At 42.4% G+C, this 13,568-nt stretch overlaps 1 protein-coding gene across 7 annotated transcripts in view; it reads left to right on the forward strand.

The window, feature by feature from the left end:
- The window catches only part of ALPK1 (alpha kinase 1), a 119,894-nt gene that overhangs the window by 99,522 nt on the left and 6,804 nt on the right, over positions 1-13,568 (forward strand). For 5 of the 7 annotated variants that reach the window (XM_032333160.1, XM_032333158.1, XM_032333161.1 and 2 more), the window contains 7 exons: positions 452-511; positions 1,816-1,902; positions 3,376-3,452; positions 4,363-4,458; positions 6,235-6,339; positions 7,503-9,618; positions 12,202-12,355. In XM_032333160.1, coding sequence (XP_032189051.1) covers positions 452-511; positions 1,816-1,902; positions 3,376-3,452; positions 4,363-4,458; positions 6,235-6,339; positions 7,503-9,618; positions 12,202-12,355 — 2,695 coding nt within the window. The remainder of the gene's footprint in view (positions 1-451; positions 512-1,815; positions 1,903-3,375; positions 3,453-4,362; positions 4,459-6,234; positions 6,340-7,502; positions 9,619-12,201; positions 12,356-13,568) is intronic. The other 2 variants (XM_032333162.1, XM_032333164.1) reach the window with 2 other exon arrangements.

Consider the following 13,568-nt stretch of genomic DNA (forward strand, 5'->3'; position numbering starts at 1 on the left):
AAATCTAATTGCCATTTCAGATACTGTACAATTTCCCACCTTACCAGTTCCTGGAAACCTCATCCTTTCTGTTCACTTTAGTGTATGACGTAGTTATTGATTTTAAATTTTATTTTTATTTTAAAAAAATATTTATTTATTTATTCTAGAGAGAGAGCAGGGGAGGGGCAGAGGGAGAGGGAGAATCTACAGCAGACCCCCTGCTGAACAGGGAGACTAACGCTGGGCTCCATCTCACGACCCTGAGATCATGACCTGAGCCGAAATCAAGAGCCCATCACTTAACTAACAGCCATCCCGTCACTCCTGACTTAAAATGTTAAAATAGAATGTTTCCAAGACAGGTTATGTTCCCTGTTATAATGTGTTTATCTTAAAGCATAAACTACTAGTAGTATTGAAGGCATGTGTTCAGAACTAATTGTGTAGCATTTGGTTGCTTCTTTTTCAGGGAAACTTCTAAAAGCAGAGTATATCCTGAGCAGTCTAATAAGCAACAACGGAGCGACAGGTAAGGTGCTTTCCTATCTTACGACGACTGTCACCTGCGGTCCTGCCGGAGCTCTAGTTTAAAAGGAACTGAATGACCTCATAGTTACTGTACATTAGACATCTCCAGAACTACCTGGAAGTTGGGTAACAAATCATTTAAACCTTCAGATATCTTGCGTGAATTTCTGGGCATTAAATTCAACAAGTTTCCCACTAAGTTGAACAAAACTTCCAGTAGACTTTTAATCCCAGTGTGCCTGGATCCAAGGTTCCCAAGCTCCTTGAAACTTAGAGACATTTCCAGTGGGGAGGCACTTTGAAATACAGATATGGGCCATACACCCCTCATTTGTGGCCACCATCACTAACCTATGGTATGCATACTTCCCATCTTCCACACCACACACACACACACACAAACCCCCCACCCCCCCCCCACACACTGGGATTAAAAGCTGGGGAGAAAACAGAGAAAGTGATGTGACACAGAACCAAGGAGGGTGTAATAATGAATTCGACTCTATTTTTGGTGTTTGACCACTGACAGTTTTTAGGCCCCAGCCTACCCCCAACCCTGTTGTCCCACAACTGGGCAGGCTGGCATGTGGGGGTGTTGTTTTTTGGTTTGTTTTAAACCAACTCATCAGTAAACCAAGCATAGCTTGTGGGAGATTTTAACCCCAGCCCCCCACACCCTAATCACAATAAAAACCAAAGCCACTCACCTCTCTGTACTCACGTCCAATGGACCAGCTTGGGTGCCTGCCTGCTCTCTTCAGAAAGGCTCCTTATATGAATACAAAACCTTTTCATACCTCCTCGGAGTGCATGTGCAGCCATCAGTCTCGACCTCCAAACCAATTTTGAGTGGACTGGAAGGCGGAGCTGGTCTCCCCAGGAACCAGAGGGAAGCAGACCCTAGGCAGAGGTAACAGCAAGAGACAGCCCCCATGATACGGCACACAAACAAAGTCAGTGTGGCAGGACATAGTCAGTTGGGAGAGTTGGAGACCAGACAGGAGTTCATTTCTGTGAAGCCTTATAGGTTACAACCAGGACTTGGGACCTTTCCCTAAATGCAGAGAAAAGATCATCTCTCGAATCTGGATCGCATGTGCTCATGACGGCTTCTGTGAAAATACTTTCATTTCACCAGGCTATTTCCTTGATCACTCAAAGCTAAAACTATCTATCTATCTATCTATCTAAAATATAAATATATTTGTTTATTTAATAAGTTAAATACATATAATAAATAAATAATAATAATAAATAAATATGTTTATTTATTTATTTTTATTTTTTTCCTCTCTTTTGTCGTAGGTACCTGGCTGTACAGAAATGAAAGCGACAAGATCCTGGTGCAGTCAGTCTGCATACAGATCAGAGGGCAAATTCTGCAAAAGCTAGGTAGGGTCATCAAACATTCGAACCTCTCGGGTCTCATTTACAAAAAGGCTGGCTGCGAGAGTTTACCGTGGAATTTTCTTCATGTATCTGGTTACCATTGCTAATCCCCACTTTGCTGAGTTTCCTTATTGAGAAGAAAATGACATTTAAGATCCCAGGAGTGTTATGAACATTAATAGAACAAAATATTTTCTGTTGAGTTTTGTTCAAGAAATACGTAGTTGTATAATGTGATGTGAGCCCTAGGGTTCTCCATGTTATTTCTGGCCCCTGATTTTCAGTTCTATGGGCCTCCATGTGCTAGAGTGACACCTTATCCTACACCACCCTGACACCTTACTCATTCATTCCTCCAAGGGCATTCCTGAGCTTGTCAAACAAAATTTATAGAATGCTAACTGTGCTTTAAAATGCATGGCCGCTCCCCTGCTGTTTAGAGCCCAGCAAGCCTGAGCACTCTGCCAATAGTCCAGGAGAGGGCAACTAGCACTGTCCCCACAGACAGAGGAACCTGACCATGGGGGATTGGGGGTGTGGTCTCAAGGAGGGATCTGAGGAGGGAGGGGCACAGGGCAGAAGCTCTGCTATAGGCTGGAGAGAGGAGGGAAGGAGATTTGCTAGGAGGGAGGAAGGAGCCCCTGGGAGCCCTGTGGGCTTCTTAGCCTATCCCAAAGCCCTTTCCTCACCTAAATGCAGGAGACTTTAAAAAAAATCAAAAAGGAAGAATAAGAAGGAGCTGCAGGTGCTCAAATAAATTTGCAAACTAAAGTGTTTGAAAAAAAATAAAATTTTTAAAGATTTTATTTATTTGACAGAGATAGACACAGCAAGAGAGGCAACATAAGCAGGGGGAGTAGAGAGGGAGAAACAGGCTTCTTCCTGAGCAGGAAGCCCAATGCGGGGCTCAGTCCAGGACCCTGGGATCATGACCTGAGCTGAAAGCAGACAGTTAATGACTGAGCCACCCAGGCACCCCAAGTGTTTGAAAATTTTTAACATAGAATGGTAATTAGTTTTCTTATAAATAGTGGAATTGACTTTATATACATAAAATCAACAGTAAAAATTATAGATATAATTTATATAATATATATATATAATTTATAATTTTTACTGTTTCTCTGTGAAAGGGAAGAATTATCTGTATTAAACTAACTGGAAATATAGGTTGCTGTTTTTCCAACAGATTGTTATCTGCTGATTGCTATCAATATAATTCAATCTCAAATTTTCCTAACAGGAGCCAATGAGTCTTCTTTCTGTATTAATTTTCAAAGGTATTTTCTTTTTTTTTTTATTATTAACATATGATGTATTATTTGTTTCAGGGGTACAGGTCTATGATTCATCAGTCTTACAGAATTCACAGCACTTATCATAGCACATACCCTCCCCAGCGTCCGTTCATCAAAGGTATTTTCTTTCACAATACACAGATACTGGCAGTTTGTCCCGTCTCCCCTCTTTTTCCAGGGATGTGGTATGAAGCAGCAGAGCTAATCTGGACCTCCATCATAGGATATTTGACACTTCCCCAGCCAGATAGAAAGGTGATGTATCTAGTGCTTATTTCTTTCTTTTCCTACATTTGTCTTTGGGTGACTATCTCCTTTATGGCACAATTCAGTGTATCATTTGTCAAGTTTATTGGTTCTGTTTTTATTGATTCTGCAAGGGAATAGGACCAGGGACATTTGGTTACCTTCCTCTTGTGTCTTGCCCTGCCCCCACTCACAGCTAGACTCCTGGCATGTATTTAGAGTTTCTGCATTCATTTCTATCTATCTACCTATCTATTTATCTATCTATCTATTTATTTCTATGACCCATTCATCTTTTTATTTGAGCATGGACTTAGCCTTTCCCTGATTCCACAGCAAAGTTGGGGTGGCCACGTTGCTTATATGTAAAGTCATTTTCCTTGAGTCAGTGGACAGGCTTCCATTCCATGCTCCATTTGTTTCTGGGACATCTTTATCCAAGAAATCGAGAGGCAACACTGGCTTTCCTACTTGATGTTTTCCTTCTCTGTGCGTCTGTGGGAATGTTTTCCTTGTTAACTGGAGCAATGGGCCATCTCATTTCCCTGAGCTGTAATCAGCATTGCCGCTGCCTACAGTCCGTTTACGACACAGACAGAATGGGACACAAGGACTCTGGCTTGAGCCAATTCTTTAGGCCTAGCAGTCTGGAGAAGTTAGGGTTGAGAGTCCAGTAAAGCTCAACTAGGAAACAGTTGTGCTCACCTTAGGTCTGTGTCTTCAGGATGTGATGATCTTTTGAGCCCTGTGGCATCTGTTTAGAAGTATTTCCACTGTCGGAATAACAATCACAGTAAGAATAAGAAGAGCAGCCACAGTAGTTCATGTGGAGAACTGACTCTTGTCTTCAGGCCCTGAGAGGAGAGCCGAGATTGACCATAAATTCCTAATCTGTGTTTTGTTTGTTTGTTTCCTACAGGGTATTTCCACATCACTAGGTATACTGGCAGACATCTTTGTTTCCATGAGCAAAAACGATTATGAAAAGTTTAAAAACAATCCGCAGATTAACTTGGTAATTATCACATGTCACAACTGGGGTGCAGAGTGGCCTCCCCTAACAAAACTGCCAACATTTTTGGTGCTCGGTGGGTCAGTCTCGTTCTCACGCCAGGCATCAGAGAGCACAAGTGTCACCCCACTTCGAATTACGTGAACAGTCCTGGGGACAATTTCTATGGTGTCCTATTTGGCTAGATTATCTTAGCATCTAGCACAGTACTGGACATACAAGGTCACTAAAAAAAAATGACGAGTGAATGAATGAATATTAAATATCATCGGGGCGATAAATGCTGTGAATCCCACTGATCTTCCAAATCATCACAGAATTCCACTTCCACACTTGGTCCATCTCAGTGATCAGGTAAAATGGTAACAGTTTTATTAAAGATTTTATTTTGTTAAATAAAATAAAACCTGGGGCTTGAAATTAAAACCCTGAGATCAAGAGCTGCGTGTCCTACTGACTGAGCCAGCCAGGTGCCCCTAAGGGGTAAACATTTTAAAACTCTTCTGAGCCTCTGTTCAAATCTGAGCCTCAGTCACTTGTCAAGGTTCTTATCCTTAATAGCAATGATTACTAATATTTATGTATTCCTTTACAACTCAATATGTAGGAGCTACATAAAACCCCATAAGATGGGAAGAGCAAAATGTATTATTCCCATTTTAGAGGGAAAAAAATTGAGGTCCAGAGAAACTAAATGAGCTCTATAGTTTGCACACCCAGTAATAAAGAATACTAGGAGAAGAACCAAGGTTTCTGGCCAGTCTAGAACATTAGCATAGACACTGAACTGCTCTCCTGCTCAGCACTGGTATTGAGAGTTTTAATATTACATGAAGATTACTATTTTTATTAAATACTAAAGTGACAATAAATAGTAACTGTATTTAATAGTAATGTAACACACACAGCTTGCTGCTGGCGATCTGAGTCTTAGCAAAATGTTGCTTTTGCTGTCAGACCAACACACAAGAAAATGGTTATATCCCTTGTTCAGCAAAGTTATCTCTGATGATTGTTTAAAATTATAAACTACCAGGGTACCTGGCTGAGTATGTGACTCCTGATCTCAGAGTCTGAGTTCAAGGCCCACAGTGGGGATAGAGCTTACTTTAAAAAAAAAAAAAAAATTATTAAATTTTTTAAAAATTGCAAATTTCCTCCCCACCCTGAACCTCCTTGTGGCCCCTTCCGGCTTTATTTTTCTCTGGAACACTTATCACCATGTCAGCACTATGCATCTTACTTGTGTTGTGTATTGACTAATCCCCTCCCCTCAGTAGGAAGCGAGGTTATTACAGTCTCACTGTCTGCTCTCTCCTTCATGCCTAGAACAGTATTTCTAGGAAAAATGAGGGAGTCTTAATTGCTGTGAAATCATACATTAAAAGGCTCTTTGCCAAGAACAGCGCAGAAATCATCAGCTAATCTGACTGCAAGATATGCAGCTTCTGAGAACAAAGACTTGCACGATCCTCCAGAGAAACTTGTGTCGGTTATTTTGTACAGGCAGGCATTGTGAATTTTGGCACACGTTAGGCCCTCTCTGGGGAGCAAAGGGTTTGTGACGGGATTGTGTGTGGGTGCTGGGGGAGAGGGCACTCAAACCCTCGGGTCTTTTGAGCCACTTCACTCTTTCTTGGCACTGTTCTGAAATAGTTGTAATGAGGGGCAGAGTGTCGCTCAGAATCCTGAAACAAAAGCAAAGGAATTTCATAGGCTGCGTTTTGCTAATGGATAAATGATTGTCAATACAATGTTTTGTCTCCTATTTTCTCATAGGGTTTGCTGAAGGAGTTTGACCACCATTTGCTCTCAGCTGCAGAAGCCTGCAAACTGGCCACTGCCTTCAGTCCCTACACACCCCTCTTTGTGCTCTCAGCAGTGGTAAGCAGGGGGCAGCCCCCCACCCACCAACCTCTGCCCAGTGAGGGAAGTAACCAGCGAGAGGGAAAAGTCTAACCCAAAGTGGGCTTTGTGCACATCATTAGATAATTATGATCAGGCCTTGTGTATGGAAGGGTTTTATCAGTCAGAGTAGTAACATCCTGGTGAAGGCAGAATTAATTCAGCCTGAGGGTATGATGTTGTCTGCCTTAGACCAAGAGTTCCCAAGCACATCAGAATTGCCCAAGGAGGGATGCCTGGATGGCTCAGTGGGTTGAGCCTCTGCCTTCGGCTCAGGTCGTGATCTCAGGGTCCTGGGATCGAGCCCCGAATCGGGCTCTCTGCTTGGAGAGAAACCTTCTTCTCCCTCTTCTCCCTCTCTCTCTCTCTGCCTACTTTGTGATCTCTGCCTGTCAAGTAAATAAATAAAATCCTTAAAAAAAAAAAAAAAAAAGAATTGCCCAAGGAGTCTTTTCAAAATGCACATTTCTGATCCACCCGAGATCCACTAAACGCAAATCTCTGGGACGGGTATACCAGAAATCTTTCATTTTAAAATACTGCCCTGGTGCACAGAGGGCTTTGGAAGCTGCTACTGTATGGTTTTGACTACTATTAAATAAATGGTGCCTTTGTATATGGTAGCCTTATTTACACAGAGAAAATTACTATGTTCATGTCCCATGCATAGAGTCTCTTTGCTAAAACTAACAACAGAAGTAACAGCAACAACAACTTTATAATCTTTGATCAAAAATATCAGGCCTGAGTCTCCTGGCTGGTTTAGTCAGAGTAGCGTGCAACTCTTGATCACTGGGTCATGAATTTGAACTCCACCTTGGGTATAGAGATTACTAAAATAAATAAATAAACTTGGGGGAAAAAAATGAAGTATCAGGCCCACAGCAAGATGGTAGCTCGAGCTAATTTCTTACCCCCTGATGCCAACCAATCACATACCACCCAGTCCCTTCTCCCAATTCACCAAAAATACTTTGGGTCCTTGACTCAAGACTTGATTGTGTATTTTCCTTAGAATATCTGCGGCGTGTGTTTATTTTCCTACAACACTTCGAATGACTGTCCTCCAGGAATGAAGTTTTTCCTGATTCAATTCCAGTTTCTAATTCAATGTCTGATTTTGTATTTGGTATTTTCCTCAGAACATCCGTGGCACATGTTTGTTGTCCTATAGTAGTTCTGATGACTGTCCTCCAGAAATGAAAAATTCATATCTGTATGAAGCCAAAGAGGCCTTCGAAATTGGCCTCCTCACCAAGAGATATGATGAACCAGCCACTGGAAAACAAGAGCTTCATAGTCTTCTCAAAGCTGCTTTCGGCCTGACCACAGTGCATCAAAGACTCTACGGGGAGACCGAGATGGTCCGCGTAGCCAGTCAGCTCTGTAATGAAGCTATGGGAAAACTGTACAGTTTCAGTACTTCCTCTGGAAGTCAGGAGAGAGAAGCTCTCTCTGAGCAGATCTTGTCTATTATCACCCAGGTGAAGGATCATTTACAAATTCAAGGCTTCTCAAATTTAGATGACAAGTCTTATGTTCCAGAGAGTTTCAAGCATGGGTTGGCTAAACCCATCTTGCATGGGCACGTGGATTTCCAAAAAATCCTTGGAGCCTATTCACAGCACCACACTTCAGTGTGTGAAGTATTTGAAAGCTCTTGTGAAAACAACAAAAATCAACAGAAAGATGCAAAAACCAGAGTCTGCATCACTACTCTAAAAACAGAGACGAAAAACGTAGATACTGTGAGTACTGCCGAAGACAAATCACATTTTCAAAAAGCCATGGTAATATCATCCTCCCAAATGGCTAAGAATAGTCAGGAGACACTCAGGAGGATGAGAGGGAAAAACTGGACCCATTCTGATGCATTTCGAGTCTCCTTGGATCAAGATGTAGAGGCTGAGACTGAGTCACCAGACCACAACCACGGTGAAGGAGCTGTTTTGGACAAGTCTCTGAGTGACAGCCATTGCTCTAGTTGTTGGAGCAAGTTATCAGGGGCTAGTTCTTCTACAAGCTGGGAGGAAGTGAATTATATAGATGATAGGCCAACCAGAAAAGAGCCTTGCAAAGAAGAACATCTTGTGGATACTCAGTGTTCCACTGCCCTCTCTGAAGAGCTAGAGATCAATGAGGAAAGCAGAGCTGTACATCCACTGTCTTCAGAACTTCATGGTCTCTCTCTCCAAGTGTCCAAGGATGACAGTTCAGAGTCTTCTCAAAGTCAGCAACACAAACACATGCCCTTAACAACCTTCTGTCCTCATAACACAACAGGCATATTCTTGGCCTCTGGTGCAGGGCTGTTAGAAGGAGCTCCAGATGGTGTGCAGAAAGTCAGAAACATGGGATCCAGAAACACTTGTGCTCATTCCAGTCCCTCGGTTGGTTCTGCTTCTCTGTCCTCTTCTGATTCTGATCCACCCAAGAACATAGCCACATGCCCTTTGGTCCAAGAAGAAAGCTTTGAACTAACTGAGCTTCCAGAAATCAACTGTGATGATGAAGACAGGCATGGGGAAGAAATCAAAAGAGGCACAGGCCCTACATTCAAAGATAGCTCCTCCTGGATTGACCCAGAAGGAGAAACAGAGGAAAAAGAAGAGGATATACCCTTACACTCTCACATAGCCATGAAGGTGTCTCTGGGCAAAAGTTCTGTGACAGTATGTAGCTCTTCCACTCTTCATTGGCCTGTGCAAAATCCTGACTCAGAAAAGAGCGGCAGCTCAGTCAAAGAGCAGAACATTGACCCTGATGCCTCCACAGTGGATGAGGAGGGCCAGCTGCTGGACAACAAAGACGTTCACCCCACCAGTGGGCGTGGCTCTTCTAGCCTATGTGCTCTGAGGCAGCCATATGATCAGGGGGCTGAGACCACAGGTCCATCTGAAAGCAGTAATATCGCCTTCCCTGATTTTAGCAAGGACTGCACTACCACAGAGGAAGGAAACAAACCAGGAAACACACTAAACTGCAGCCAGAGCTCCAGCTCATCCTCGCCATGGTGGTTGAAATCACCTGCATTTTCCAGTGGTTCTTCTGAGAGGGAAACCCCATGGTCCTTTCTGAATTCCAGTGGAAGTTCTTTTGTTTCATTGCCAGGAATGATAAGGCAAGAGATCCTAGAGGCTCGAACCCTGCACCCTGATGACTTTGAAAAACTCTTGGCAGGGGTGAGGCATGAGTGGCTGCTACAGAGACTGGAGAATACAGGAGTTTTTAAGCCCAATCAACTCCACCAAGCACACAGTGAGTACAACATTTTTGGTAGGTAGAACCTCAGGAAGCCTCTGTGTACGGTTGGGGTCCTCTGAAGAGCTTGATGTGTAGATCACTTAAAACTCATGAAAGACACAGACCCCTCTTACACTTTGTGAATATACAGAAAAATATGTACTTTGGGGGTTTCCCTCACTCTTAGTGTGGTGGATGCTAATGGTCACAATGACTAGAGGCTTATTCAGGCCACCTCATATGTTGGGGGCTTGCTGTGAAGACACACAAGGCAGTAAGGGAGACAAGAATCTTACAGGACCAAGGGACAGTCAGGGTTTAAAAAAGCTCAGCATCTTGTCTTTTCCATGGATTCTCATTACCAACCAGCTGATTTCCGTTTTTCCCCATTCAGATTCTAGGGGGCAGAGTTTGACCTAGTTAAACATCACTTGTGCAGGGCAGAGATTTTCACACCTGTCCGCAAGTTTTCTTCCAGCCAGTGGGTTGAGCAAGTGCCCTCTACTATTTCAATCAGCAATTCCTTCTTGCATATGGAACAGCCCAGTGTCACTTTCCATAGCAGGGAGTCAATGTGTCTATTACAGATTAGAAGTGGTGGAGAGGTGGGGAAGGAGAAAAAAGAAGGTTCCTCTCTTAGCCCTGAAGATCATATCGTAGCACCCTCTAAGATACTGAAGAATTATTTGAATGAGAGAAAAGAGACAAACTCTGGATTGCTAAGCACTGGATACTATAGTAATAGTTCTTGGGAAGCCTAGGTAGTTGGTTAAGTGTCTAACTCTTGATTCTCAGGTCGTGATCTCAGGGTCCTAGGTTCTAGCACCCTGTGGAGCACAGCGTCAGGGTCCATGCTCAGTGGGAAGTCTGCTGGAGGATTCTCTCTCTCCCTCTCCCTCTACCCTTCTCTCCACTCACTCACTCTCTCTCTTTATCTCTCTCTCTCATATAATCAATCAATCAATCAATAAAGTAGTAGTTTTCAATCTTGTCATCATATAAGAATCCCTAGGGGTGGGGGATATTTTTTAAATTTCCAGTGCCTCACCCCAGAGTGTCCAATCTAATGAGTCTGCAGTTTGGATCCAGGCATCAGTATTTTTAAGAACTCTTTAAAAAAAAATTTTTTTTTATTTATTTGAAAGAGAAAATGAGAAAGAGCATGAGAAGAGGGAGGGTCAGAGGGAGAAGCAGACTCCCTGCCAAGCAGGAAGCCTGCTGAGGGACTTGATTCCAGGATTCCAGGATTATGACCGGAGCCAAAGGCAGTCACTTAACCAAATGGGCCACCCAGGCGCCCTTAAGAGCTCTTCAGTAAGTTTTTATAAAGACAATGTCAGTCACTTCTGTTCAAAGTATTCCAGTGCTTTTCCTGCTGCCTTGAAGTCACACTAAGATACAGATCAGTTTTCACAAAAAGAAGTGAAACGCTACCCTAGTAGTTTCTCCCTATTCACTATTCCCTTTCTAGAGATTCTGTAGGTTCAGAATCACATTTCTTAGAGCTAGGCAACCCTTTATTGTTACGCCTGTGTGCCAGTTTGTGGGTAAAAAGCCACATGTACGTGATCTCAGACCCAGTAGGGGAATATTATTATCCCCAGTGTACAGATAAGAAAAACAGAGGAAGCACAAATCAAGTTATACATTCCTCCGTCTTGGTTCCCCCAATTCACTGCCTTTCCTATGGATGTGTGCCAGCAGCTCGCCTTCTGGGGCAAGAAGCCCCAGCTTCTCTGACTGAGTTACCCAACCCTGTCCACTGTCTTCCCCAGCCTCCAGCCATCTCCCGCCCCAGTCCCAGACCCGTGAGTTTATCTTACTTGAAGTATTTTTCTCTCCTGAGTCACCTGTACCTTCACCCATTATCACGACCTAGTTGCAGGAGGTCCTTGTTCACATCATTTCAACTGGGATCCCAAAATGTTGCATTTCTTCTCAGAATTCATGTCTTTTCCCTCAAAGAAATGCTTTCTTACTTGCCCTGTTCTGCCTTTCCTTAAGGTGGAGACAGTTTTTTGCTTTTCCTTCTTATCTTTTCCTTCTTCAATTGAGTAGAATCGAATTGTACAGTAGCTATATTTTGTCAATTAAATCCTGGACTTTCCCAGCTTAAACAGAACAAGTAAGAGAAAATTAAGGTGCACTTTAATAGATAACCATGGTTTCTGGAGTTGTCAGGAGTCTCTGAGGGGAAGTTACTTCGTTTATTTCTATCTATATGGTCTGGTACCAGTCGTAGGTCCCAGGTCCCCTGGATAATTAGAAGAAAATGCAAGCATATATCACTCTTCCAAGATGGCCTCTGGGGCTTTGCTGCTTAAAAAGACTTTCTTTCCCACTATTTTCAGACAAAAACTCTGGCCTTATCTTAATCCCTCACCATCCAAGCAAAAGATTTTGTGAATCTTCATTACATTTGCAAAACTTTGGCTTATTGTACTTCACTAACTTTGCAGTAGTAGTCATAGAAGAGGCTGAAATTTGAGAAAATGTTTAAGGAAACTGAAGATTTCAGGCAATTTTGAGTCAACTTTATTCATAAATTGTAACAAACTTTGAAAATAACATCCGTTTTTATCTTCTCTTTTTTTTCAGATGCTCTTTTATTAAAATACTCTAAAAAATCAGAACTATGGACAGCCCAAGAAACTATTGTATATTTGGGGGACTACCTGAATGTGAAGAAGAAAGGCAGACAAAGAAATGCTTTTTGGGTTCATCATCTTCATCAGGAAGAAACTCTGGGGAGGTATTTCTTTAAAACATCTATACTTCTAATGTAAAATGGGCTAATTATTGTTACTTAATCACTTATGAGATTTTGAAAGAGCCAGAAAAGTTGGCCACAATGTATATTTTCAGATCCCTACTCCTTTCTCCTCATTAACTGATAATAGTTACCACACACTGAACAACATGATGTCAGCCATTTTATATAGATGTACATGATGTCAAACCTCTCAGGGAGACATTGTTATCCCCACTGTACAGATAAGGAAAATGGAGTTTCTGACTGTATGGCAGGACAGAGAGCCTCAAACACTACCAATAAAAATGCTGGCAAGAAGTCTAGTTCAACTCTGAAAACTATACTTACATGTAAATAAACGAGTCTTCAAAAAAGGTAGGAAACTCCTTTGTGGCTAGGGATGAAGCATTTTTGGAGGTATAAGTGCATACTGAGTCCTTAAGACACCTCCTGTAGACATTCTGAGTGGAGTAGGATGAGGTGGCAGCTAGTGACCAAAGTTACACGTGTAAGGGAGTGTTTAGAGATCATCCATATAAAACAGGGATGCAAGAATGGCTACATCTTTAAGGAGAAACTTATATTAAAAACAAACAAACAAACAAACAACCGGGGCACCTGGGTGGCTCAGTGGTTTAAAACCTCTGCCTTTGGCTCAGGTCATGGTCCCAGGGTCCTGGGATTGAGCCCCAAATCGGGCTTTCTGCTCAGCAGGGAGCCTGGTTCCTCCTCTCTCTCTGTCTGCCTCTCTGTGATCTTTGTCTGTCAAATAAATAAATAAAATCTTTAAAAAATTTTTTAAACATACATAAAATAAAAAACAAAACAAACAAACAAACAAAAAACCCCCCAGGCTCCTGGGTGGCTCAGCTTCTTAAGTGTCCAACTCTTGATTTCGGCTGAGGTCATGATTGATCTCAGGGTTGTGAGATAGAGCCCCATGTCCGTTTTCTTGTTCATCAAGCAGTCTGCTGGAGATTTTCCCTCTCCATCTGCCCCTCCTCTGGCTCTCTCTCCCTCTCAAATAAATAAATAAATCTTCATTTTTAAAAAAATCCCAGTGAGGTAAACACCTGGAAAGTTTTTTGTTTGGCCTTAGTTCTGCATGACAACTTCAAGCAAAAACTCACCTGAGAAATAGTCACCACAAGTGGTCCCCATTAGGTTTAAGGCCTAATTTTACATCATCTGTGGATTTAAGAAGACCTATAAG

This window comes from Mustela erminea, chromosome 2, assembly GCF_009829155.1.
Source record: "Mustela erminea isolate mMusErm1 chromosome 2, mMusErm1.Pri, whole genome shotgun sequence".
In the NCBI taxonomy this organism is placed as follows: Eukaryota; Metazoa; Chordata; class Mammalia; order Carnivora; family Mustelidae; genus Mustela; species Mustela erminea.